This window comes from Oreochromis niloticus, linkage group LG11 (assembly GCF_001858045.2).
Source record: "Oreochromis niloticus isolate F11D_XX linkage group LG11, O_niloticus_UMD_NMBU, whole genome shotgun sequence".
In the NCBI taxonomy this organism is placed as follows: domain Eukaryota; kingdom Metazoa; phylum Chordata; class Actinopteri; order Cichliformes; family Cichlidae; genus Oreochromis; species Oreochromis niloticus.
This window is the reverse complement of record NC_031976.2, coordinates 20755962-20783632: the sequence shown is the minus strand read 5'-3', so window position 1 is coordinate 20783632 and position 27671 is coordinate 20755962. Positions and strand designations below refer to the sequence as shown.

Below are 27671 nucleotides of genomic sequence, written 5' to 3'. Positions count from 1 at the left end.
CTTTTTATTTCCAGAACCCAAACTCTAAAACTTTTCTTTTTATTCTTCAACACACAATAAGTTTAATAACTGTGTTCAGCTCAGCTCTACACACATAACATTGCAACAGCAAAAGATAACAAAGGACAAAAAAGTTATATTTATTTATATGGGTTTTTTTTTTACACTCAGGGATGTTCCCAGGATTTCTTAAATCTTACACGGGTAAGCTATTACAATGTCAAAAATTGTGCTTAAATTGGAAAAGTGAAGTTTAAATATGTCTGTAGGTTCTCAGTTATCCAGTAGACTGGACTTCAGTGGGTTCATGAAGATGTTTCCCCTCTTGTGCACGAGACTTCTTCAGTTCTGCCCTTTCGATGAGAGGCAAAACATGCTCATAAATCTAAAGAAGTCTCGTTGCCTTCTTTTCAAGCTCTCAATTTTCAATTTAATTTTGTTGTATTCTCAACAATAATCAACTGAAGGTGATTTATATTTACATAAAGACTCAACAATATTAGTAAGAAAAATCCCAAGAATCACATGACCCCTTATGAGCAAGCACTTGGTGACAGTGGGAAGGGAAAAGAAATCACAATTTTGGTTGGAAGACACCAACCGATGCCATCTACAATCTTGTTGCTATGATAGCAAAGTGCTACAGCCCAGAGAACCAGCCGGTGTACGGCTGCGCCATCTACTGGTTAACAGGAGAAATAAACGTTGTGAGGCACCTGCGTCTATCAGTAGTCCTTGAAAAGTTTTGTTTATCTAGGTTACGCGGGTCATTATTTGGAAAAAAAAAAAATACAAGTTCCATTTTCAGCAAAAAAAAGGTGAAAAAATGGTCCAGAAACAAGGAATGAGTGGCATGGAGGTTTCACCAATTACAAACCTAGACAGTATCAATAGCCCCGCCCAAGCCAGCGAAACGGCCCAATCACAGCGCCGTACTTGGCGGGGCTGGGCGGAACGTTTACATCCCTGACAAAAAGGTAACAGGTTGCATTCCCAGCAGCAGCATAATGAACTTATTGCTGTGATAATTTCCGTAGGAGTTAGGTTTTTCTGTTCACGTTTCCGTGTGGGCTTTAATGGATGTCAGTCAATATATCTGAATTATTATCGGCATACAGCAGGCGAGAGGATACGAGAGGAGCAGAAGAATAAGTTCAGAAAAAAAGAGGTAAGTTCACGCTGGGTTTGGGACCTCTCATAGCCAGACAACTAAACCAGACAGGCGCCGCTCCTCGGACAGTTACTTTGACGCTTTGTGGGTTTCTGGTGCTGCCCAGCGGCACTTATTTTTGATTTATGGCAGTTATGTAATAGTTTATTTGGTAGTGTCACTGTGAGCCAGTGTAGCTGAGCAGCTAACGATGGTTCGAGAGAAACAGCGCTACCAGCTAACGTTACTCCAAGATAACTTTTGGATTTGCCCGTTAAGTGAAGGGAAGTAAATGACAAATAAAACAGAATAATACGTCTCTTTAAGACAAATGTAAGTATAGCGAAGGTAGGCTTATTGTCAGAGGTTTAACTTTTAAAACCACAAAGTTGTTTAGAAATGAGCCAGGTGTTTCCGTTTCTGTGCACACCTGTGTACACCTGTGCGACCAGGAGATCTGTCATTGGAACAACGGTACAGGAGAAACGTTTTTAGCACATAGCTCAAAAGGATGAATGCAACTGTAGGGAAACCATTAAAGGATTGAACCCGGGTAAACAATGGATAAACATGCATTTCAAAGTACACCTGCTTTTGTTCTCTTCACAGCTCATGTGAAACTGATGACACGGGCAAGAAGGAACAGCAGATTATAGTTTTGAGGTGGGGAAAGGCTCATGGATTGGGTCGTGAATTTCACTAATTATAGCATTGAGCCTGCAAAGCTTCGGGTACAGTTTCAGAACTCGTAATGCGGTGGGAATGCCTCACATTGGACTAACAGATAAAAGACCTGTGCCGTGTTACACGTACAAGCAGCTGATACACTCAAGTGTGCAGATAAAACGCCATAAAGTGAGTCTCCCACACTGACACACTTTCAGCCCCTGTATGTGTAAAGGACAGAGAGACCAGTGTCAGGAATTTGGAAAAGGGAGGGGTGTATTTATGTGCTCCTACTTTTGTGTCATTTTTTTTGTACATTGTTATGCCAATGAACTCCTTTGCACTGAGAAGAGGAATAAATGGGTGTTTGTTTGAGGGTGAAAGAGGATGAGGGCTTGGTGTTATGTCAAGAATGTAATGGAGAGGGAGTATACTCTGAGGACTGAGTACCTGACTCTCCTTTAAAAGCAGAAGAGAGAGTACAGCACTTGTATCTCTGTTGCTTACATGATGACATTTGTGATTTGCAGGACAGTCCTGTAAAACTTTATGATTCACTTGGAAGAAAAGGAGGATTAAATGTTTTTTACAGCATCCATATGCCAGCTTTATAGCATGCTGTAAACTAGCTCTCAAATAGTCCAACTAGCTATGAGTTGATAACATTTTGATTTATTTGTTTTGTTGGGGTTTTTTTAAGGGCAAATATTTTCAGATGTGGTGTTTTGAGGCTTCCTTGGTTTAGTGTCTGGCTGTTTTCCATCGCTTTCAAGCTCATTCAGCACACAGGCGTTTACATTTTCATTCTTAAGACGTTTATACAGTGCTTACCAAATTTATTAGACCCCCGCGCATTGTAGGTTTTATGGCACATCTGCCCTAAATTAACAGTATCGGTAACCAAAATCATTTTTATGTTTCTGTTCTTTAAAAGTTCTTTAATCAAAATTATGTTTTGGATGCAAAAATCTTAATTATTGCTTTATTTTTTTATTTTATTTTTATTTTTTACAAAAGCAGTAAAGCACATTATTATTTTTCTGATTAAGATGTGTAATTAGAAAAACCGTTTCTGCCAAGTCCGGTTTTGTGGCTTTATGAGGACAGAAGCTCCGCCCACTTGCTGTTCAAACCTTCTGTTTGCTTTTGGTAGCCAGTAAAAAGAAAGTTTAAAGGGAGAGGAGCTCAATGAATTGTTTCAGGTGTTAATTAATTGAGGAGTCAAACCAAAGACCAGTATAGGATAAACAAGGTTTGTTTTGAACTGTGACTCATGCAAAGCTGTTCTCGTATAGTTTGAGAACGAGAGAAGACTGGCTTTACTTAAAAACATAGCACATGCTTACGTACTTGTAGTGCTTACGTTTTGGCATGAAGGGTTGTTTTTATACCCTAAGGATATGTTTTTGGCACATGTTGCCATTACCCTTGTCTGCCATCTCCAGCGGTGTCATTTTTGGGCCAGTCTAGAGATGATGCGATCACATTAGCCATGTGGACTGAGTCAGCAGAGGCATGTGATTCCACACGTTGCCGTTGTTTCATTTTTCTCCTCACCCATTCTGATGTCCTCATTCTTTTTTCCTTTTCCTTTCCACCTTAGGTCTTAAAACGAAAGCAGCTTCAATTCAATTTACTTTTTGAGAATTGAGTTTGAGGCCACAGGCACAGGCTCGTCAGCATAACTGCAGGGTAGCACGACTCTCATGAAATTACAAAAGCTCCAGATATAGCTGTGCAAGCAAAGCTGGTCTGTTATTAAAGTTGCAGTACTCATAGTTATGATTCTGGGTCTCTAGAGTGAACACTGTTTAGTCGCTTATTGGCTAATGGATTGCTTTCTGTATTTAAAAAAAACAAATTCATGGGTTTTACAGACCTGAAACAATCACCTTAGGTGTGACATGTTAGTTTCACTCACGAGTTTAAGATCAAAGGAGAGCTTGTTTGCCATCCTACTCTCAGTGTAGAAAGCATGTTTATTTAGAGTGCTGTGGAGGAAAAAACACTTTGGAGTGAAGCCTAAAAGCAAAATTTAAGCATTGAAAATGACTTCTTATAATCAGATGGACAGTGTGACAGAAGAGAAAGGGGCAGGAGCAGCAGGGGTAGTTAAAGCATTCCAGAATTGCTGCCCTCATTTTCCGCCCCACATCAGCTGGACAATGGGATGAGTTCTCCTCCAACCACGTCCCGCTGTCGGAGCTGGAAGTGCCTTCCTCCTCTGTGACAAATAAACAGATATTCTCAGACAGACATCTTTCTGCTTTACATTTTGGTTTCTTTACACCAGTTTGGCTCACTTGTTGCTTTACGGGTCACATCAGTTTAGATGAGCATGTCCCATTAAATCGCAGATTATTAGTTAGTGCACTTTTCTTGCGTGTCTGTGCTACAATCGTCAGTGGACGACACTTTTGGTTGACCTTGGTTTACAAGAGTGGGCTGAAATCTTTATGCTCGGCTTCACAAACTTGTTGTGACACACGGCGCTTCTTCTGTGGTTCCCAAAGGGTGAAAAAAATCGACCAGCTGCACACAGATACCTTCGAAGGTCATTCTCAGTGACGTCACTCCATTCATTGCTGGGCCAGTCATTACCTTCTTATCTTGCTCCGAAACTGTTTCATAGGACCACTCCTGCTTGCCTCGCTTCTATCTCAGAGTCGCTTGGCTTGTTTGTCTTGTCTTACAGATTAAAAAAAGTTAGTAGAGAAATTTTTAAAAAGTGTTGCATTAATTTATGGAAGCATGTGTCTGTGGAAATAGAGTTATCTATTCAATGGCTACTTTTGTAGCCAGTCCTTTGTAAGGACTGGAGGAGAGGGAGGGTTGTTTCGGAGGAACAGCTTGACTTTGGATTTTATCACACACAGCACTGATAAGAGGAGAAAAGTGGAGTGTGGTTTTTTTTTCCTCTCTCTCTCTCTCACTTCACCCTCCCTCGCTGTTTCCCAGCCCACTTTCTGTCTGTCACCTCCAAAGGCTGCAGACAGGAAATGGAAGGTGCAGAGGTTGGGGGATAGTTTTGTAATAGTTTGGTTCATTCAACTCTCTGTCAAACTATTGTGCAGTCCTGGGGGATGGGGTTTACTGTGTGACCTAAAACAAGTTATTATCAGCCAGAGTAGTGATTAAGAAGCCTGGCAGTTACTAAGCTTAAACAAGTACGATGAATGGAAGCATTATTTTAGAAATTCTCATTTTGTGTATTCAGAAAGTATAAAAAGTTAGGATTAGGCAGTCAAGAAAAAGACGAATTGAGAAATTTCAGATATAGTTAATGAAAGCAGTAGTGACACTTGACTAGTTGCTGCAGTAGCTGTCTGTGTTCAAGGTGTCAAAGTTCAGTTGAGGGAATTAGCTTTAGATTTGGAAACTTCCAAAAGTTTCAGAAGGCTTAGCTGGTCCTCACAGGGGAAAGTGATATGTGGGTGTGTGCTCTCAGGTTAATGACTAATGGAGCGCACTGAGGTTAAAGTCCACATAAGCAGTAAAGAGCCAGAAAGCGCCTATAAATCTAAGAACACATATTTTAAAAGGAAGTCTGTGTCTCTTATTTTTTACTTTTCAGAATTACCTGTTAATTAAAGTCTACTGTCTATACATTTGTTTTCACAATTTGAGGAATTTTAAAGCTGACACTAATATTATACTTGACAAACAGCAAATAACTGTTTATATGAAGATATGTTTTTAATAAACAATCAGTCTTGCTATAGACCCATGAGATTTTTTTTGACACTAAAAAATGGCCTTACAGTTTTACAGTGAAAAATAATCTCATGCGTGCAGGTCAGGTGGATAAACGATGAGTCACAGTATCTTAATGACATCGAAGACTGATATATACTCAAAGTTATTATCAGCTGATGTTTGAGGTGTGGCTCTCGCCATATATTTTTCAGTATTACTCATTTTCTATTTGAGGTGTGGGAACACTTACACACATACCTCAGCTAAACCCTGCATGTAGAAATCTCTTTCTATTCTGGGATAAATCTGACGCATGCACAAATTCCTGTAAGTTTTTCCCTCCCTGCTTCAATACAGTAATACAGTTGATAGAAGTAACCATCTTATCAGCTCTGAGAATAAAAGCTTGATGTGCAACATTGTTATGTAGTCATACTTTGGTAGAGTCACAGAATTTTATCTAGAGGGTGGCTGTAACAAAGCAGGTTGTCCATTATTGGTGGTCCAGAAGTCAATGTCCTCATGGAAAACAAAGTACAAGGATCTTTGATAATTTCCCTTTTTAAAAAAATATAAAACATTCATATAAGGTTTATATTGTTGTACCTGCACTTTTAAATCCTATAGATGAAATATAAAAACATAAAAGAGAGAAACTGGCAAAAAAAAAACTGAGCCCAAAAAATCAAATGAAACAAAAGATCTGTGTGTCATGAGGGGGTTTTACCTAAAATGTGATTTGAATGAAGAAACTTTGGTGCAGATATTTAATATTGCAGGTAAAAACATTAATGGAAATACAGCATATAGAAATCAAAATATCAGAAACAGAGTTTGCATGTTGAAAATCATGAACATCTTCATTCATCGCTTTAACTCTCTTAGGTGAGCTTTTTTGCAATGTCTTGAAGTAGTCTTTAAGAATAGTTCTCCAGGCTTCTTAACAGACATTCAAAGCTCTTTTGTTCTGTTCTCTGTTAAGATGATCCAGCATGGCTTTAAAAATGTTGAGGTCTAGGCTCTGGGAGGCCAATCCATAACTAATAGTGTTCCGATGTGGGGGGGGTTTTCCATCCAGGTATGCTTTTACTACATTGGCAGTGTGTTTCAAGCTGAAAAATAAAGCTGCTGCCAGTCAGAGTAATTCTAGATGGTATTGCATGAAGCCTCATCAGTCTGATGAGGCTTTGGAAAGCAGTAGATGGATCAACTGAAGGGGTCAGATGCATCTTTTAGGTCCTGTGTCAGGTCTTTGCTGACACATTTCTTCCTTTCTTAAGGACATGAATTTCAGATACTGTTCAGCTGCCGGTGATTGTTTTTTGGGGGCTGCTGCTTGGCAAAAGAAAAGAAAATGTCAAGGTACAAATGTCAAGGACTTGAGTGAAAAAGTAGTTAGTGCTCAAAGACAAAATTTGAAAGACCTTCAGAAAGCCTGGAGCGCTATTGTTCAAGGCCATGTTAAGAAAACACAAGAATGTCTGGCTCACTGGAACAAAAATATAAAGAAATGAGGGCGCGCTTAGCACTTCGCACAGTACTGTAAATCTCAAACCAGAATTTATTTTTTTTAATTACAAAAATATATCTAACAACTTCTTACTTTTTATTATTCTCATTCTACTATTGCCAGTATGACCACACCATCTTCAGGTCAGACGACCCCGGTGGACTATGGTGTCCAGATCCGCTTCATCAATGACTATCAGAATGGTGGAGGGCAGCCTGCACCCCAGCCCAAGACCAAGACTCAGACCACATCTAAATATGGTGTAGCAGTCAGAGTGCAGGGAATTGCTGGCCAACCATATGTGGTTCTGAAGGATGGACAAAAAGGAGATTCATATGGGGTTCAGCTCAAGACTGAGTACTCTGGCTATAATAGCCTTCCTCGGAACAGAGGGAAGGCAGAGCCAGGAACAGAGGGAGGTTACATTGGAGGAGGAGAGCAGGGAGGGCTACTACGCCGGGCTCAGTCTCATGGGTCGCTTCTCGACAGGGATGGAGGGCCGAGTAACGAGGAGTATCAGTTATCTAGACCACCAGGAGATGGGAAGTCTGGTAGTTATGGGAATCTGGATGGAGGAATTGGAGTAAGGGGAGATAGAGAGCAGGGATGGCATGTCAGTGATAGAGAAAGGGGCACTGAAAGAAATATCTGGCACGGTTCTTATCAGGCAGGGCTTAACAGGTCACTGGGGTCAGTGAGGGACAGTCCCGAGCCCCCTCCTCAGCCAAACGAGCTACACTCTAACAAGAGACAGACGTCTGTCAACAAGCTAATAAACAGGTTTGATAGTGTTAATGCTGGAGGCCAGCAGAGAGGACTCCCCCCTGCCCAGCAACATCCAGGAGCTACATCTCCCCTCACCACCGCCAATCCCTACACCTCACCTCCATCGTCAACTCACAGCAGCTTGAGGCGCAGCCAGGGCAATGTCACCAAAATTCCTGGACAGCCAGCGAATCAGTGGGCCTCACTGGAGCCACAACGACCAAATCTGACTGAGGCACAAGTAAGAATTGGTTTCATTTGTGGCTGCACAATAAAGTAGATTTTCAGTGAGCTTCGACCACCGCAAACCGTGCATTGTTGCAAGAGTAGTTTTCTGATCTATATCTTAAGGTGACCCCTGACCTTTTGCTGGACCAGGGTCAGAGTGCAGAGCTGAGCAGCGAGGAGGAGCAGGCCATGAAGACCATATACAACATCCTGAGACAAGGGTACGTGCTTCCATGTTATTAGCTTTGCTCGCATCCAGTTAGTTAAATAAAATGGTAGAAGAAGCAAATAGTTACGTGTTTGTAAATTCGTCATTTGACCAGTTTCTCCTTTTCACAGGAGTAGTGAAACCGATGTCATCGTGAGGCACAAAGTAAATCTCATCTTTCAGAACATTCAGCACCTTAAGGTTTGCTTGTTTTGAAAGTGTCGAATTCAATGAGGAGTTTTTTTGTTTTGCTGTTTACTGAAGAGACAGCTTACATCTATGTCCACTATGTTGACAGCCCAAACAAAGCATGAGGGAGGAGTGGATGAGTGAGAAAAGGAAGCTTGAGGAAAAGGTGGTTGCACTACAAACTGCACTGCTGGAAGAAAGGAAGGTAAGTGGAGCAGAGAAAAGAGAAGTAAGACAGAGATATTGTTATTTATACCAATACTTTCATGTCTTTCTTGTAGTTTGTGTTTTGTCCCATTTATTGTTTTTTGGTCTCACTGCGCTCCTCTTTGCTCTCTTTTTGGTCCCCTCACCCTCCAACCGGTCGAGGCAGATGGCTGCCCCTCCCAGATCCTGATTTTGCTCGTTTTCTTTGTGTTAAAAGGGAGTTCTTTCTCCCAGACGTTGCTAAGTGCTTTATCATCTGATTGTTGGGGTAGTCCCAACAATCCTTTACAGTTCAATTTAAATACCTTGAGCTGCCTGTTTCAGTAAACTGGCACTGAGTAAGTAAATTTACACTAAACTAAAGCTTCAGCAGTGTTAAAGTGACACATTATGATAATAATAATGAATAGGACAAATTGAGCCATAATGTGAACTTTAAACCGTATCTGTAGTCACATTATCTTCAGTTGGTGTAAGTGGAAAACTGTGCACTAGATTTTAAGACCTTTCCTGTAGTTTCGGTGTCTTGTGGGACCTGACTAGTTTTTCTCAAATCAGCCTCCAGAAGGTGTTAACATTCAGAGTATCCTACCAGAGTAACTCGTTTTTGATTACACGGATCACATCTAGTGCTACACATAAACACTCAAGCCACTCTTCTTGGAATGAGAGCAGCTACTCCACCAACCAAATCGACTGAGAAACTCTCCTCAGAGTTTCTGTGCCTTTTTAACAAATCTTACCAGGAGGGCTGGGGGGTTCTTTAGCTTGGAGTGTGCTTCAGATTAATCCTCAGATTAATCCCTTAAACTCTCTGGTCGGGTCAGCAGCACACACAAACACACACACACACAATAATCTAAATAATTAGCCATTATATGTTGTCTTAAGGAAGCTGGGCAAGACTTAATCTCTAATAGCTCTTTATAACTTAAATCTCTTACGCATATTGATTGTTGCACAAATGTAACCCTGCTTCAACATTTCCTAAAAGCCCATTGTTGATGCCAGCAGAGCAGAGGGTGTTATGTTTCACTGCCCTCATTTATTCATCATGTCTGTCTGTGTGTAGGACTCTGTTAGCAATTCTGATCCTGCTCTGAAAGCAGAGCTGGAGAGTTGTCTGGATGAAAATCTGCAACTCCAGGAGATGCTGGACCGGAAGAAAAACGAATTAAACGAAACACAATCAGAGTAAGAACATAATAGCATGCACACACTCAAACACATTTACAAGGGAAAGCAGCAAAGGGCATGGTACTGCTACATGCAAGACAGTTGGATGACACAAGCAGCTACTGTAGCTTACTGTACACTGTAGCTACTGTAGCTTATTCACAAAGCAAACAAATGTGCCGGTTATATTCAAAGAATCCCTCACAGGCATGTTTTTATCCTCGTTTCCTTGAAGGCTGACTCAGTTGCGTATGGATCGGGAAAACGCTGAGAAGCGGGTCAGAGATATGGAGGACCAGATGGCTGAGTTTCAAGATGAGCTGAGAAGAGAGAACAGCAACAAGACGGTATCTCTGACATTTCCGACACACACACACACACACACACACACACACACACACACACAATACTGATGCACCAGTGATGCATAGTTTATCTTACCCAACTTTTTAAAATAAACTGCTGTTTAGCTTCTATTTTTTACACTCTTTTGAAAAATACTTTACTCTTAAACAGGAAGTTAATGTTGCTTTAAGAAATTTTTATGAGCGAGTGGTCAGAGTTATCAGGTTAATGATGTATTTCCCTTGCATGTGCAGGATCTGGTTTCCTCTCAGGCGCAGCTGATGGAAGTTTTGCAACTAAAAAAGAAGCTGGAGGAAACACTACGACAGAGAGAGAGGGAGCTTACAGCTTTGAAGGGCGCTCTGAAGGAAGAGGTGGCATCACATGACAAAGAGATTGAGGCGATGCGAGAGCAGTACAGTGCGGATATGGACAAGCTCCGCAGCAGCATGGAGCAGGTGTCTCAGGTGTGCACTCACAGTAGCAAACTGAGCATCACTTACAGTTGGCATGTGGAAAGATGAATAAATACTTTATTGATCCAGGAAATTGTATTCTGTTGTCTTTATCCTGCTACGCTAATGCAGCGGGATAAAGAATAAAATTTATGTAGGTACAAAACATTTTATATGTACAACAATGTTAAAAATGAAGAAGAAAAATAAGTCAAGAAAAATAATTAGACTGAAATATGTGCAAACAGCCTTTAATTCTTAAGAAACAGCAGCCAGGAGGTTGTCTTCTTCTTTCAGCTGCCTTGTTTAGGGGTCGCCACATCTTTACTCTTCGCATATTCGCTGTTATACCTGCCTCTTTCTCATTCACACACATGTGCTCTGTCTTGCTTCCACGGGCCTTCATTCCTCCTCTCTCCAGAGCATACCTCCACCTGCTCGCTACTCTTACTACAGATCAGTGTCGACTGCAAACATCACAGTCCACAGTGATTTCTGGCTGACCTCATCTGTTAACCTGTCCCCATCACAAACAAGAACGGGCTCAATGCTGATCCCTGATGTAAACCCATCTGTCACTCCAGCCGTACACCACTCACCACTGTCTCGCTGTCCTCATACATGTCCTGCACAAGCCTCACATACTTCTCTGCTACTCCTGAATCTTTGTTCCTATCATATGCTCGCTCTCGATCCATAAGACACAGCGCATCTGTAGAGCTCTTTCTCAGTATGACGCCATACTGCTGCTGCTTCATATTTCTAAAACAAGTTGAAGGATTTTAAAACTGAAAATGGTTCATGAGCAGAAAATGATTTCATTTCAATAGCCTTTCCAGGGACTGAGATGAAAGCTTTTGTGACACAAAGGTGTTTGTGAAAGTGCAGCATTTGTTGAGTTTTACTTGAATATTTGAAAGGAAAAGCCGTTCAAATGTAACACATGCTACGGAAGAGAAATGACACAACAGGTTATCATTTTTTCTGTCTCCTACTTAAGTCTCATGCAGGGATTGAAGCAGAGCGCTTGCGTGTAAATGCGTCAGTTCGCTCCCTGCAGCAGCAGCTGGAGGACTGTCGAGATGAGAGCAGTCACTGGATGGAGCAGTTTCATTCAACCAGAGACGAACTTCGAACAACTAAACAAGAGTGAGTCTAAATACGTTCTGATGTAACAGTCGTGTCATTCGCAGAGTTTAGTCATCATTGCTGACCTGACTTTGAGATTTCCAGTGTTCACGTGGACATGGATTTTTGTCATCATCTTGTCATGTTTTCCTTTGCACTCTCTTTACTAATGTGTTTCCATTCCTTCTCTCTCATTCTACCTGGTAAATGTTTCTCACCCTCTCTGTCAGAGAGCCACCCAGCCACCCTGAAACACAGTGAGAGTCGCAAACTAAACAGTGTTTGTGTTTAGCTTTACTGAACTGTAGATGTGCTGAACTGTGCTAACAGCTGTCTCTATAGTGGCAAGGCCATTCGCACTCAATAAACGTATTTCATGATTTTTTTAGCCCAAATCCAAGTGTGTGTGTGTGTGTGTGTGTGTGTGTGTGCAAAACCAACAATCAAATATGGATCATATTCGTTCTAGTTCTACTTCTAATGGAGATGATTGTCTAGTCACAATTTGAATCTTAGGAAATTCTATTTTCATGTTCTTCGTTGTGTTGATATAGTGGGCTGAGTTACTGTAAAAACAGTATCTAAGCATAGACCTTTAAACGGACAGTTAACTCCAAAATCAAATTTACATCTTTTGCCCGTGTCCATTAGATACACCTTGCTAATAACAGGTTACCACTTTTGAATTCTTTGTAGCACAGATTGATCAAAGTGCTGAAACATTCCTCAGACATTTTGGTCCATGTCGACATGATAGCATCACACAGTAGCTGCCGGTTTTTCAGCTGTCCATCCGTGATGTGAATCTCCTGTTCTCCACATCCCAAAGGTGCTCTGTTGAATTGAGTTCTTGTAACAGTGGAGGCCACACTATTACATCAGCAACCTAAGCCTTTGATACAAGGCAAGCTGGATCCATGCTTTTCGTGTTGGACCCAACATTTGAATGTCACAGCAGAAATCGACACTTCTGAGTCCAGGCATCCTGTTCTGTTGTCCGTTTTTAGTGAGCCAGTGTGAATTTTAGCTTCAGTTTTCTGTTTTTAGCTGGCAGCAGAAGCACCAGGTGTGGTCTTTTTTATACAATAGCCTGTCTACTTTAAGGATCAATATGTTGTGTGTTAGAGGCTCATCTCAGTTGTAATAAGAGATTATCTGAGTTACTGCCCCCTTCCCACCAACCAGAGACATTCTGGCTATTCTCCTCTAACCGCTGGCATCAGCAGGGCATTTTCCCCAGAGAACAGCCGCTCACTGGACATTTTCTTTTTTAGACCATTCTCTCTAAACTATAGAGAGACAGAGTGTGAAAAATCCTAACAGATCAGCAATTTGTGAAATACTCAGACCAGTCCATCAGGCACGAATAACCATGCTACATTCAAAGTAACTTAAATCATCTTTCTTCCCCGTTCTGATGCTGTTTCACTTTCAGTTTTGACCATGTCTAAAGCTGTGAGCCTAAATGCATTGAGTTGCAGCCATGTGATTGGATATTTGTGTTAATGAGTAGTTAAACGGGCGTACCTAGTAAAATAATAATATAGTATATATCCATCTATATTATTTGCTAATATCTATGGAGAAATCATAACCATTAAACATTTTTTTTAAACTCAGTCAGCAGTTTAATCTAAGAACTATTTTCACTTTTCACGTGCACAATTTGTATTTAAAAAAAAAAAAAAAAAAAAAAAAAAAGCACTTCAGATGAAAAATGTGTAAATTAGATTTTGGCATAAATTGTCCATTTTAAGATGCTGAAGAGTGGTGTGGATGGCCTTATTTGTGTGTGTTTAGCAAAAAATATAATGTAGACTTTTCTTTTCTTGTGAATTTATCTGACTGCAATGTGGTAGCTGGAAATCAATTTATTTTGCCACTTAAAGATAATCTTTTAGCTCCATGAAAACACCAAAGCAAATTCTGATATATCAGAATGATTAACGAATACAATCAAACTGCTCTTGATCAGATAATAAAACATTATTTAAAACAGTTATATATGGATTGATTGGTTAAGATCAGATGCACGTGCACATTTCTTAGACTCCTGCAAACCCGTCTGGAGAAGGAGGAATTTGAGGAAGAACTAAAGGAACTCCAAGACAAAATGACCTCCATGAAACAACAGACACCAGACCCCAACCACACACAAACCCTCAGCCAGGTGCAGTAGACAAACGTTATACTTCATCTGATCATGGAGGCATTGCTGAAGGATCTGTTTAACAAGATGTTACATTTTTGTTTAGGAGCTCCAGCAGTGCAAAGCTGATTTGCAGAAGGGCAAGTCTGAGGTAGAGAAAATGAGGGTGGAGTTTGACAAGAAGGTCATGGAGGTCATCTCTTTGAAAAAATCTCACCAGAACCAAGAGGCTGAACTGAAGTATGAGATTGACAGGTTGAAGGGCCAGTTACAGAAGGCCAAAGAGGACTTTACTAAAGCACAAGAGAAAAATAAACGGGTAGGTTTAATCTCCGAGCAAAAAAAAACTCTTGTTTTAATCATGTAAACTAGCCGGCTTGGTCGACACATTTCTCTGAATGTGGTAGTTTTGGTATTAAAATCATCTGTTTAAATCTTTATCTTTTGTCTTCCTGCCTATAGCTGCCAGACCCAGCAACCATCTCAGAGCTAGAGCAGAAGCTTAATGAGGCCCAGAGTGAAGTTACCCAGCTCAAAAAGAAGCTCTCATTGACTGAAGAGGAACTGGACACCAGTAAGACACAGCTAAGCAGAGCTCACCTGGACATTAACTCGTTCCAAGATGCCCAGCAGGAGCAGGAGGAAGCGACCGCTCGTCTCAAAGAGAAAATCTCAAGATTAGAGGTAAGGTTGCATCCCTTACAGGACCATCCAGCTTAGTGATGCCTGGGAAACTGTTCACATTCAGGCTTATTTGGATGTCCTCTGTGGTTTCCTCAGGCTCAGCTGCAGAGCAATGCTACAGAGAGCTCAGAGGCAGAGCTCGCACTCCACACTGAGGTGAGAGGCCTGAGATCTGAGCTCGATGAGGCTAAGAGGAAAGCCTCCAGACTGAGCCAGGAGCACCGTGAACTCAGCCAGCGTCTGGAGGATACAGAAAAGGACAAGGAGGCCCTCAAACAGACCATCAGCCAGCTGGAGGACACTAAACGACAGCAGGAGAGAGCTCTAGAGAAAGTGAACAAAGACGTAAGAAGGATAGATCATTTTTATACCTGTGCAAATGAAAAAAGTCTGTATGTATCCTTCCTTGTCCTCTCTGCTCACTGGAGGATACACAGCACAAAAAATTAATTCTGTTTTTGTTTTGTCCTGTCTGCCCCCGTCCTTCTGTCAGTATGACTCTTTAAACGTGTCCTTAAGAGAAGAAACGCAGGCTCTCAGGGTTCAACTGGAAGAACAGAAAGAGCGAGCACGCAAGGAAATGCAGGAGGTGCAGCGTCACGAAAACGATGCTCACTCTGAGCTGGAAAAAAGCAAGATGAACATAAGGAAACTGGAGGAAGAGGTGTGTGCCTGTGTTTTAAGTACTTGTTTTTTTAACTTTTTGACTGATTTTTTTTTCTTTTCTTTTTTTTCTTTTTCCATTGTATTCATGTATAGACGGGTGACAAAGAGGAAAAAACTGTGTCTGATTAAGGCCCTGCATGGTGTAAAATGAGCCTTCATTTCAAAGGGAATCAACCCAAACTGTGACGGCACTATATCCTGTCTGAATGATAATCAGGGGTTTAATTTGACTTCCTCTTGCACATGGATGACATTTCTAAAAAATTATGATCGCTCTAACTAGATATCACGGCAGAAGAAGGAGCTGCTTCTTGCATGTGAGGAGAGAGACAACCACCAGCTGGATAAAGAGCTGCTCGCCAACAGACTGCGCCACCTGGAGGGAGAGCTGGAGGCCAGCAAAAACAGCCACAATGAGAAAACCCGAGAGATTCGCATCCTGGAGGTAAGCGGCTCATCTGCTCCTCTCCTGGTTTGGGAGAATGAATCATTTGGGAGTGTAACCCATGGATACTGTGCTCACAGCTTTTAATAGTTGTGCTCTGCATACACTGACTCTGTGACAGTCTGCACATCTATTACATTTATAAATCAAGGGTAGCATAGCTATCAAAATATGATAAATGCTGATTATTTTAATAAACACGAGTAGTGTAATTTATTTATTAGCTTGTGTTTTTCCAGCAGTGTCTCCTCTGATCTCTTCTTGTTTCTATCAGGACAAACTAAAGCGTTTGGAGTTGGAGGTGGAGGAGGAGAGAAGCAGTGTGGATATGCTGACTGATCGTGTGGCTCGCAGCAGAGACCAGATCGATCAGCTCCGCTCTGAGCTCATGCAGGAGAGATCCTCGAAGCAGGACCTGGAGCTGGACAAGAATGCAATGGAGAGACATGTATGTGCACATGCACCAAATTTGTGTTTGCTAAGTTAACCAAAGTATTGTTTAACTCTCATGTATTATCTATTTAATTATAAATAAAGCCTTTGGCTTTACATCCTACATGTCTGTACTTTTTAACGCCATATTTGCTCATGTCTGTCCCTGCAGCTGAAGGAGCTGAGGAGTCGTGTGGTTGACATGGAGGGTCAGTCGCGTTCCTCTGTAGGAGTCTCCCAGCTGGAAAGCAAAATCCAGGAGCTGGAAGACCGTCTGCGGAGCGAAGAGAGGTGCAGTGAAAACAGCAGACTACTGCACTCGTGTTGATCTATATAGTGGAACTATTTATTTATTTATCGCTGTGTTTGAGAACGTTTTTGTAATGTATCTAGATTTTTTGTATAGAAACGTAAAGAATGAGTCTGACATTCCTCTTACTCACAAAAGTGATTATTATGCATTGTTATTAGTGAGCCACCAGAGCACTGGTGACTTTTAGGCTTAATGTGCCTCAGCATTCAGCGACCCTGCTCTATAACTTTATGTAGTCTGCCACTTCATTCCTGTGGTTCCTAGATGCTTCCACTGTGCAGTAACGGTGAAATGTCACAGACCACCACAGTACCACACTGAGTTTCAGTGAGCTCATTTGAACAACTCATTTTTTCACAAGTGTTTGTAAAGGTAGACTGTATGGTTAGGTGCTTGAAATTACACCTGTGACCGAGAACATCTGATTTAAACGATTAGGAGATGTGGCTTTTGTCCAAATAGAGTATGCTACTGTTTTGTTCCAGATGGCATCACAGGTATTAATTGATGATGATCATGAGTTGTTGTTCAGGACAATCCTAAAATCTAGTAAATTAAGCGTTTCATTAAATTGGTTTTCTAGGTTGTATTCGTTTTTCTGTCATGTGATTGAGTCACTGTTTCTAGTTGTAACATGTAACAGCAGTGAGTTGGTAAGCGGTTTTGCTCAGTAGCTGAGAAGTCTTGCTTTCTTTTTCTGACTTCAAGAGAGAAGAACGCTGTGTTGGCAACACAACGTCGTTTGGAGAGGAAGCTAAAAGACCTCAATATGACATTGGATGAGGAAAGACAAACACACACTGAACAGAGAGACCAGGTATAAATATTTACCATGTGCTGAATGTAAATACAGAAATCCCCTCACAGAAAATGGAAAAGTTGAAACACATACTGGCAAACCATGCTTAAATGTCAACTGGTGTTGCAGCTTGCTCTGAGAGTGAAGGCTCTGAAGAGGCAGGTGGATGAAGGAGAGACAGAGCTGGAAAGGTTAGATGGAATGAGAAGAAAAGCTCAGAGAGACCTGGAGGAACAGATGGAGCTGAAAGAGGCTCTGCAGACCAGAGTCACAGCACTGGAGACTGAGCTTAAGTAAGCGCTTCCTTTTCCTGTCCCATTCTTTTTGTTTCTCTTCCAATTTGTTACTCAATGTGAGCTTCTGGTAACGATTATGCAAGGCTCTTCTTGGCAGCCAGATTATCACAGCACACAGTGTGTGTGCATGTGTGCATGTGTGATTAAGTGAGAGAGACACCATCTCCTCCTACTTGCGTCACAGAATGAAAAAAACTGCATTAACATGATGTAATAATCAGTGAACCCACATTGTTTAGCTGTGACACATTGATACAGACACATGGTAAAGATTCACACAGCCTCCCTGAGGTGCAGCATTACACAGTCTGATGTGTGTAAAACATTCCAGCAATCACCCACATGTGGATCGGCTATTTCATTAAACTAAAACGGTACATTACTCATACACCACAGGGGAAATTAAATTACAAACATTCTCTAACGAGTTCCAATGAACTGCATGTAGTTCTTTGGTTTTACCAGCAGAGGGCGGGGTATCACAACCACTTTAAGGATGATCAGACTCGTGCTCAGAAGTTGACTACACTCATCATGGACATGGCCATTTTGGGCTTTTAAAGATTTCTTTGAATTGTTCTGTTTTCAATGGTGGATTGATTGCACAGCAAGCATTTTCAATGACTAATAAAAAACAAGAATTAGGTTTAAATTGACTTTAGGATTTTATCTAATCCACACAGGGACAAATGTATACATACACTCACTCAAATCTTTTAATACATGATGCTGAACGTTCTAAAATTTGGTAAGGCCAAGGCCTGTTAACACTCATTAGTGATCGTGGTTAACTACAGTTGACAGTTTCTCTTTGCTGGCATAAAAAGGATTTTTTGACAGATCTCAGTGAAAATCTAAGAAGGAGAATTATGGATTCAGAAGGTCTCTTGGAGCCATTTCTAAACAACTGCATATTCCAAGGTCATGATTTCAACCAATCATAATGCAGCACAAGTTATTCGGCTCTGTCACCAGTTTTCCAAGAAGAACCAAGCGGTTAACCTCAGATGACACAAAGATTTTGTTATTTAACCACAATGACATGCGGTATGTTTGGATGATTAAAGGTGAAGCTTTCAAACTTAAGAACACTGTACAAGCTGTCAAGCATGTAAACGCCTAGATGGTTCAAACTTGGACACAGTTGTTTGTTTTAACAGGACAGTGATCCCAAACATAGATCAAAATTGGTTTTTGAAATGGATAAAAAAGACAAACATTAAGCTTCTGGAATGGCATTCCCAAAACCCTGACCTCAACCGTATTAAACGTTTTTTACACTATGCCTAAAGGCTGTGTGGCTTCCTGATGAGTGTATGTAAACTTCCTGCCATGTCTGTAGCTGTGTAGACAGGTTTGATAAGAGAAAAAAGACTGACAGCAGCTGATTTTGTGAGTGTAGTTACTGATAGTGATTATTATGTCTCACAGGAGGAAAACTCAGGCAGCAATACGCCCAGCTTTGGATTCATCAGCTCTCAGCTCAGACGATGACGACAGTCTTTACGATTCCTCCACCATCACCTCCATCCTCACAGAGACCAACCTTCAGACCAGCTCCTGTTAAAGCAACGCTTTGGGAGCAGGTCGAAGGTGGGAAAATAAAACTCTGCCAAGATGAATGTGGAGGAGAGTGTGCAGTTTATAGGCTTGGAGTAAAGCCAAAAGGCACTACAGACAATGAGGGAGGGAAACCTGGGGAGGTAATGACATATTGTGGGTTAACAGGAGATTTTTTTTTTTTTTTTTTTTTTTTTTTGCATACCAGTGTGAATTGAAGGAAACAAAACATCCTCAACATTTGAGGGAATTTCCTTCAGCATACAATATACACACGTGTCCTCCAGGGTACAATTGAAATGCCTCCACTTGATGCACATTGTACACCAGCAGACATTGGGGACTAGTCAAGAACCTCCAGCATACAAAAACTTATCACTAACAAAGTCAGTATGTTAACTGCATGAGAAGAAATGCAATCTGAAACAAAACAAAATACAAGCAGGTTATGATTTGCATATTTTTTTGTTTTTGGTACAAATTCATCATGCCTTTTTCAGGGATGAAGCTCTGGGTCAAGCACGTAAAGCTCATCGTCTTGCTTTGAGAGAAATCCTCATCATTTCCTTATTTACATGTTGGACTTTTTTCCTCTACTGTGGTTCTACACAATGCAAAGAAATTACATAGATTTACTAACAAACGTGGACCAAATGTTGACACTGCGAGCATTAATTGTAGATACAAACAACCTCACATAAAAAAATCTTACATTTTCTGAAAGTTAAATTACTAACACAACCTTATGTGGACTGCACATCGTTCTTTCTGAATGAAATGTGAATTTTTTCACTGATAACAAAAATATTTAGTTTTTGTTTATATTTTTAGCTTTGGAATATGTCCGATACATTTGAGACATGTTTACTCCACTGTCCAGAATTCAATGTCAAATAATACACAGGGATTCTGAATTGTACAATTATAACAAAATTGGCATCTTATATTTATTGTTTTGGGGAGAGACACAAATTCTGTTTGTGGTGTGATGGGAAAAATGGGAAGACTGTGTGAAATTTCAGCTTAGACTTACCTGGTGAGTCTTTTCTGCATCTGAAGAAGATTCCTGGTTTTCCAGGATTTCCAGTGTTTTGGTTTTGTGGTCCATCCAGACAGGAAACCGTCTGTCCTTTGTTTTCACTTTTAGAGCAAAAATGGTGGCCAAACTTTTCAATTAGTCAGAAATGTAAAGCTGCGCAGCTCCTATGCATTCCCTTATATCAAACCAGTTAAACTTATGCTGTATCTACTTTGTATGTAATTATAATGCCTTGAAGTTGTTAAAGAATCATTTGTAATTCACTTGACAATGAGTTTTGTAAAGTGTATTTAACATTTGTAGATTTTTTTTTTTTTTGATTTTTTTTTTGTAAACGTTTTGAAAAATCAGTTGAAGTTAAAATCACTTTTTTTCCATAGTGTAAAACCTGTTTTCAGAAAAACTGGAAAATGGTAATGAATATGATTTATTAAATGAAGATGTTGAATTAAAAGATGCTGGTACGCTGTCGTTGTTGGCTGGAAACATTTCAAGCTGTCTGTAATTAAGTTGTTTTTTTGTTTTTTTTGTATTGCAATAATTAAGCAACATTAAATCTATTAATTTAAATAAGACATGTTTTACTTGATCACTTCTAATGAGCTGATTTTCCTGTGCGGTTTGTTTTTGCACATTTCAGAATAGACATCTTCCTTTTGGGTATACCATTGCAGTAGCATTAACTACTATTTATTATTTGTCAGATTTCTCCTTGTTATTATTATTCTGTCTAAAATGGTCTTATAAATTTAGGAAAACCTGCACAAAAATTTACATCAGAACATGCACTTGATTGGCAGTAGCATATGACTTGTGGTACGAGGGAGAGTTTCCCAAAGCACAAACCCAGAGCCCTACTTCACAGTGAAAGAATCTTTTAGATATGGCTTGTAGTTTTTACTTGATAGAATTTTGCACCCTAGCCTGGCTCCTTTTCTGTGTGTCTCTCATTGACTGAGACAGTAGGGTCCATATTGTCATGATGGCGTCAAAGTGTTGCTGCACAGCCATGAAGAGATTCTCCCGTTCTACCACATCCCAAAGGCGCTCTGTTGGTTTGGATTGAGATCTGGTGACAGTGGATGCTATTTAAATACAGTGAACTCACCGTCATATTCAAGAAAACAGTTTGAAATGATTTGAGTTTTGTGACATGATACGTTATCCTGCTGGAAGCAGCCATCAGAAGAGCACAGTGTGGTCATAAAAGCACATACATGATGAAGAACAATATTCAGATGGGCTCTAAATGATGCTCAGTTGGTACCAAGCGCTCAAAGTGTTTCAAGAAAATATCCCCCACACCATTACACCACCAGCAGCAGCCTAAACTGTTGATACAAGGAAGGAATTTGTAACCGTAGACGTTAGCCTAAGGAGCTTAGAAAGAAAAGCAACTATAACTTAAAGACATCGAGTCGCTTTTCTTTCCAAGCTCCTGACAACCTTCACAGACACCTAGACGTTAACCCTCAGCTGCCACATATAACACAAAAATCTACAAACTAACATTTAGCAGTTCTTATCTAAACCTGTTTGCAGGTGATAAATGGCGTCGGCCACCGTTCCTGTCTTTGTGCCTCTATATTATTATTACCAAAGATACAATATCGCAAAGATTGCTCATGTTTGTTTTGGCAGCAGCACCAAGCTTCTCAGGAATTAAATGTGTTTAAAGGAGTTCCACTGAAGTCTGTTTCCTATTACTATTTGATAAGCGCGTATTTGGATCTGGCTATGATTTCTAAGCAGTTTTATTCCAGTCTGCTTCCAGCTCTTTTGGAGGAATGGGATTTTTTTTTGTTGCCAGTGTCCACAGAAAACCACAGGTGTAATTAATAACTCTGATAACACAGTCTCTGTTTATTTCAGTTTACCTGCCCCTGAGGCTCTAACACAGTGGCATGACTTACACTTCATTCATAAATGTTTTAACATAGCTTTACTTTTATTCTGTGGTAAAAAGTCTTCTGTGGTTGTCTTTTTTTTTTTCATCACACAGGTTCAAGTGTACTGAGTCCTTAAATGCCCATCTTTCCTTAAGTGAGTGAAGTAGCCTATACATCCTGCATGAACACTTGAGAGAATGACAGCAGATTCGCACAGATTTTAGCTTGGCACTTTGTAGATTAAATAACAAACAGAACAACATCCATCTTCTGCCACTTATCCAATTCAGAGTTGTCAGGAGGCTGGAGTCTGTCCAAGCTGTCATGGGGCGAGATCCAAGGTACACCCCTGATGTTGCGCTCCGTGGCAGAATAGAACAACAAGCTATAAATTATTTTAAAACTGCACATTTAGCTTGTTGTAGAGGCCACAAATGAGTGTTGTTTTGACTCCGGGTGTCTCCTGTTGCATAACTGTTTTTGCTCATCACGCCTGTGATATCCATCAAGCAGAGCAGAATCAACCACAGCTGCTGTGCTGATAGAAGATTTTATCAACACAGGCACACATCCATGTGATTACAGGGGTCAGTCAAATCTAGATGAATATTTTTCTTTTTCTTTTTTTTTTTTTGTCTGTTAGATTCCAGCTTTCTGACTCAACTCATACATTCTCCAACACCCCAGAACAAATGCTGACATGCTGGCACGTTGATGAGGCCAGTTAGAGAACAAAAGATGAGGCAACAAGCAAACAAGACTGAGTAACATTAAACTGGAAGACACTTTTCTCAGTTAAATCCGACATTTCACAAAGAGACGTCAAAAGAAAAGCAGAAATCAACCATGTGTTCGTCATGTTTTTACATTTCTGGAACAACAATGACAATAATGCTCTAAGCCAAATCTGCCTCTAACTTTGTTTATTGTGTGTCTGGAATCATAATTTTTTTTGAAAAAGAAACACTTGCATGATTATTATCATCATTATAATTAACTGCAAACATTACACTGTTGAAAGTGGACATTCACACAGCAGAGAGCGTGAAAATCTCGAAACCAACCTGTGCAACACCCTGACAGACTTAAGACAAATTAAAAATGTCTGTTTGTCGAAGCTCTAACTGTGTAAATAGGATTAGGGCGTGCAATGCAGGATACTACAAATAGGCCAGTGTTTGAGCTGGCACCACGTTACTCCCAGTGATGCCCAGTGATGGATGGTTTGTTGGTGTCAGAAGCACCACTGGGTGAAGCAGTCCAGGAATGCACGGAGTCCATGTGAAAACAAGTTCAAGGAAGCTTCTACAGAAGTGCAAATGAGTGAAATAATGAAAGGAGACAATCAGCAAACTCTCCTCACTGTACTGGGAACAAATCTGTGGCTTTTGCTCTTTAAGACGCAACATTTTATGACTTTAGGGGTTTGTTTTTGCTGCATTTTAAAAAAGATATCAAAGTCAGCACCCTGGAGGGAACACTTCACCAACTCCCTGGGTTATTTATGTGTTTACATCCTTTTTGGCACATTGGCACACACAGACAGACTTTAAGTCTTGCTGATTTTTTAACAAAGTCATTTTACCTCCCACGGAGCTATTGTGCGATTGATCTACAAAAGAGGTAAAAGGCGCCTTTCCTTTCCTTCTCACTGGGAGTTGAACTTTAAAATATTTTCTTGGAACAAACTTGTTGGCATGAAGTCACACCTTTAATGTTTGTACAATACCTGTTTCGCTAGACTAGAGCATACTTTCCATGGGTGGGATTGGGTTTCCATATGATTCCTGTTTTCCAGGACACAGCATTAAACCTGAGAGCTGATTTGCCAAAGAGCTGGGTGTGTTGGCTTTAGAAATCGTGGTGTTTGTTGTTACGTATGGCTGCTGTTGTTGAGAAAGAATGCAGCCCTGCCGAAGGTGTAAAAATATTTCTGTCTGCCTTCAGGGGTTTCATGTGTAGAAACACAATAAAAACACAACCAGTGAAATTACCCACACACGGTGACTAATGTTTTCAGTTGTAATAACAGTGCACGATTAATAAAAAGATAAGGAGTGGAGCAAAGACTGTCATCATGCAGTGCTTTAAAAATAACTTTTCTTGTGTTCAACGCTAAATGAGGGCTGCGTCCAGATTCTGATATCATGATACCACTAAAGCGTGTTATGCAAGTTTTCTTTTTTTAAAAGGAAACTGACAGCTGTGCCCAAATTCAACTTTTCTAACTAACTGCTCAAACCCACCTCCCATGTTTCTGCTTGTTATAATTTAGTAGATGATTAGGTCGTGATTTTGTTCCCTAGAAGTAAACATAATAAAAAAGAGTCACTCCAGAGGGACTCATCGTTTTTATCTGTGTGTAAGGACATGACCTGTGCATCCTCAGTGGTAACCGCAGCCCTCATGACAGGAAATGAGCCATTGTTTTCTGTAAGTTTCACTTTGATAATCTAAAGTATGTGACCACACTTATAGCATCATTATTATTATCATCAGTTTGTCAGCTCCTCTCTCCATTACACAGAAGTGCACTTTTAACCCAGTTATAGCAGGTCAGACATTGTTGTGTTCTTGTTCAGGTCACATGGTTAGATATCAATATTTTAATGTCTCAATTTAGGAAAAACTTAATGCAGTCTTTTATTATTTGAATTTTGGCTTAAAATCAACTTTTTTAATGCCCAAGAACAATGTGTACAACTCAAGAAGTGCATAAAATATCGACTTATTTTTAACTCTTTACACCTTGAAAGCCGACTAGGAATAACCCTCAAAACAACTGGATGTGCATCAGTAGTGAGTGTGACCTGTGCCTGTGCAGCTACCCTTGGAAAAAGCTGAAAACCACATCTTTATGGATAAATACCAAGGTGCAAAGGTTTATCAAATGTTGTCTGTAAGTGGGAAAGAGTTAAATGATGAGTGCATAAAGTTAAAAAAAATAAAAATCCTACAGTATTGGTGGAATTTCTGTTGAACCGTATCAGACGTGCTCACTGGCTCACTGGGGTGTGAGATGAACAAATCCCAATAAGCTAGAAGTATCTAAGATAAGAAACACACACACGAACACAGAGTGGTTCCAGATTTGACATCAAGTATGTGAAAGATAAATACTGTATTTTATTTGAGTGTGATTTTCCTTCTCCCTCACCAAGTACATCCAGTAAGTATAAAATGAAGGTTGTTTTATGGTCTTTTGTTATATTTGCGTTTACCTTTTTTCTGTCACAGCGTTTGTTGAAACTGTTATCTGGTTATGTTTGGGCTTCAGCAGGGACACTTTCACAGAGCAGCACTTTTCCTGACTCACTTGTGTTAGACCTTTTGAAGTAGCCAATGAGACGTCTCCATTTAGTCGTCTACAAAGACTTTAGTCCAGACAGGCTTCTCAGATTCTTGAGGATCTGAAAACACAAAGCTCGTCCGGGATATGTACACATTTGAAGTTGGCACAACTTAAGACATACTCTTCCAAACAGATAAGAAGGGCGACTGAATGCGACTAGCAGGAGTCTGACTCACTCTGTGATCTCAGTCTAATGCGTGCATGTATGAAAACATAGACTCTCATAACAGTCTGCTGTCTGATCTCTGGATCAGTGCGTCTGCATGCGGCCAATGGCATGATGTAAACTCATAATCAGGACTAGGACTGTTGCTTGGTGCGTGCATTAGGTGTACATGTGCTGGTCTTCGAGTTTGTGGAGGAACTTCATTCCCATTGATAAATCAACCATTAGAGAAAAGCAACCACTCTGATATAAAGGTTATCTACATTCTTGGTTAGTGACTGGTTACCCTGAAGTGATTACTTATTAAAAATCCGGGTCATGTGGACGATTTCGCTAATGTCTGGTTAGGCTTTTCCTGCTTTTGTGCTCGAGTCTGTTTCTGCTCCCGTTTCAAATTCACTTAACATCATCCTTTTGTGTGTCACTCTGAGCTGTTGTTTGCTCCTAAACGCCGCTAAAGTCGTTATCCAATTTGAGGTCTGTGCAGAGCTGGATCAGCTGCTGCTGCATCAGCTACATGCCAGCAGAGGAACGCTCGCTCTGTTACTCATTTGTCCTGTCACCTTTGTGCCTTCGGGGTGGCCTGTAGAAATATGCAGCCCAGGTTGTGCAACAGTAGGAATTCTGCAGGAACACTAAATGTTTTGTAAGCTTTGGATTGCGTGTTTTACATTAATGCTGAAAAAATCTGCCTGGCAGAAACAAATTAATAAAGACATAAAGAAAATAAAGAATTACCCTTTTTTGTCAAGCTTTTGGACGCGACTGATTTGTTTTGTGACTGGAGGACAGCTTGTTGTGCTGTTTTATGTAAAGTCAACATTAAAGGGATTAAAGGGAACATTTTAATATTTCATGTGTTCTGTTTTGAAATGCTGTAAATCATTTTTAGGCTTTGAACTGAACTGTTAACTGTTATGTGAGGACGTGTGGTTATGCTTTGCTTTCAAAGAATAAACAATTTCACAATTCAGTTAAAGTAAATCAGCCATTTACCTGGTAGTGAAAACAAGCTTAGCTTGGTATTGAGTGATATCGTGAATGAGCTGTGCTTTGCTGACCTCACAGGAATGGGTTTATATTTGGCCATATACGTTCATTTTCACCCCCAGTCGCTGGCACGCTGATATCATTTACAGACAATAAGGGAAAGCCATGGATGCAGCCTGTGAAGGATATGACTGGCAACCGAAAAGCATAACTATAAAAGATATTAAACATCAAACAGTATAACCACTTCTTCAGACTCATACATGGAGTCAAAAACACATGAATACAATTACTAAAACATTCAGGCGATGGCAACACATTAAATAAGTAGCTTTGACATAAATAAGTAGCACATGTTCACCGTTTCATTCTGTTTTCTTTAGCTTTATTTGGTTGTCTTACTTTTAGAGCAATCTTACTGCCTTATATTTTTGCTTTTTACATAGCAACTTGTAGTATTGCAGATTTTTACTTACCGAGTATCTATTTTTCCCCATATTACCACATTTTTTTGTCCATTTAATAGAGATAATCTGCTTCTTTATTTTGTTATACTACTCTCCCTTTAAGGCCAATACCTCACTTTAAGTTTCCTCCCTTCTGATTGGCTGCCCCTTGTAAACAGAAGCTTTGAATGGCAGTGTGCTGTAGGTCACAGGTATTACTTGTATATTCTGAATATCACCATAGTAACAGTGTGTATGCATTACAGAAGATTAATTACCCTGCTTCCACCTTGTTATGTTTGCAGAGTAACCTGCTGTGGCTGGATGGGTTTGTACAGTATCTGGGATTTGTTAACATAGGACAGAGGTATTATGTTAACAATTGTGTTTGCAGTTACATGTCGATTTTGGTGAGAAAAGTTCATCTAAAACAACAACAACAACATCAATAATAATACGAATAAATGCCTCAAATCACTGAATTCAGTCTTTTGGTTTCCATTGCTTTGTAATCTTAGGAGAGAGTCTTCTTAAACAGGCTCAGTCAGGAGTTCAAGCTCACTCAATAATTCATTGAGCAGTGTGCTGACTGGACAGCAGTCAGTAGGTGTTGTCTTCCGCTGCTCAGCAAGGGGCCATCACATTCCTCTGTTTACTACCTTTTCGTGGCTCTCTGAACATCGTGTGATAATCGGGATGTAAAATTTGTAGAAGTCACTGTG

General features: G+C 40.3%; 1 protein-coding gene across 2 annotated transcripts; it reads left to right on the top strand.

Moving 5' to 3' along the window:
• Positions 1-953: 953 nt before the first annotated feature.
• On the top strand, positions 954-20560 carry cgna (cingulin a). 2 transcript variants are annotated; one of them, XM_019364963.2, is made up of 20 exons: positions 954-1168; positions 7146-8028; positions 8166-8236; positions 8355-8424; positions 8522-8617; positions 9692-9813; positions 10031-10142; positions 10395-10607; positions 11596-11744; positions 13773-13893; positions 13979-14191; positions 14335-14556; positions 14653-14901; positions 15050-15220; positions 15506-15667; positions 15942-16115; positions 16272-16390; positions 17121-17229; positions 17341-17504; positions 18939-20560. In XM_019364963.2, the coding sequence occupies exons 2-20, from the start codon at positions 7147-7149 to the stop codon at positions 19072-19074; spliced, it is 3555 nt and encodes a 1184-aa protein (XP_019220508.1). In that variant the 5' UTR covers positions 954-1168; position 7146; the 3' UTR covers positions 19075-20560. The 2 variants fall into 2 exon arrangements, with proteins under 2 accessions (XP_019220508.1, XP_013130282.1); XM_013274828.3 differs by having other exon boundaries at positions 955-1168; positions 8139-8236.
• The last annotated feature ends 7111 nt before the right edge of the window (positions 20561-27671 follow it).

Bases quoted from the DNA above. Each gene is read 5' to 3' on its own strand.
- cgna (XM_013274828.3), top strand. From the start codon at position 7,147: ATGACCACACCATCTTCAGGTCAGACGACCCCGGTGGACTATGGTGTC. The intron at 8,425-8,521 runs GTTTGCTTGTTT...CTATGTTGACAG, and splicing joins AGAACATTCAGCACCTTAAG to CCCAAACAAAGCATGAGGGA. The intron at 10,143-10,394 runs GTATCTCTGACA...TTGCATGTGCAG, and splicing joins GAGAGAACAGCAACAAGACG to GATCTGGTTTCCTCTCAGGC.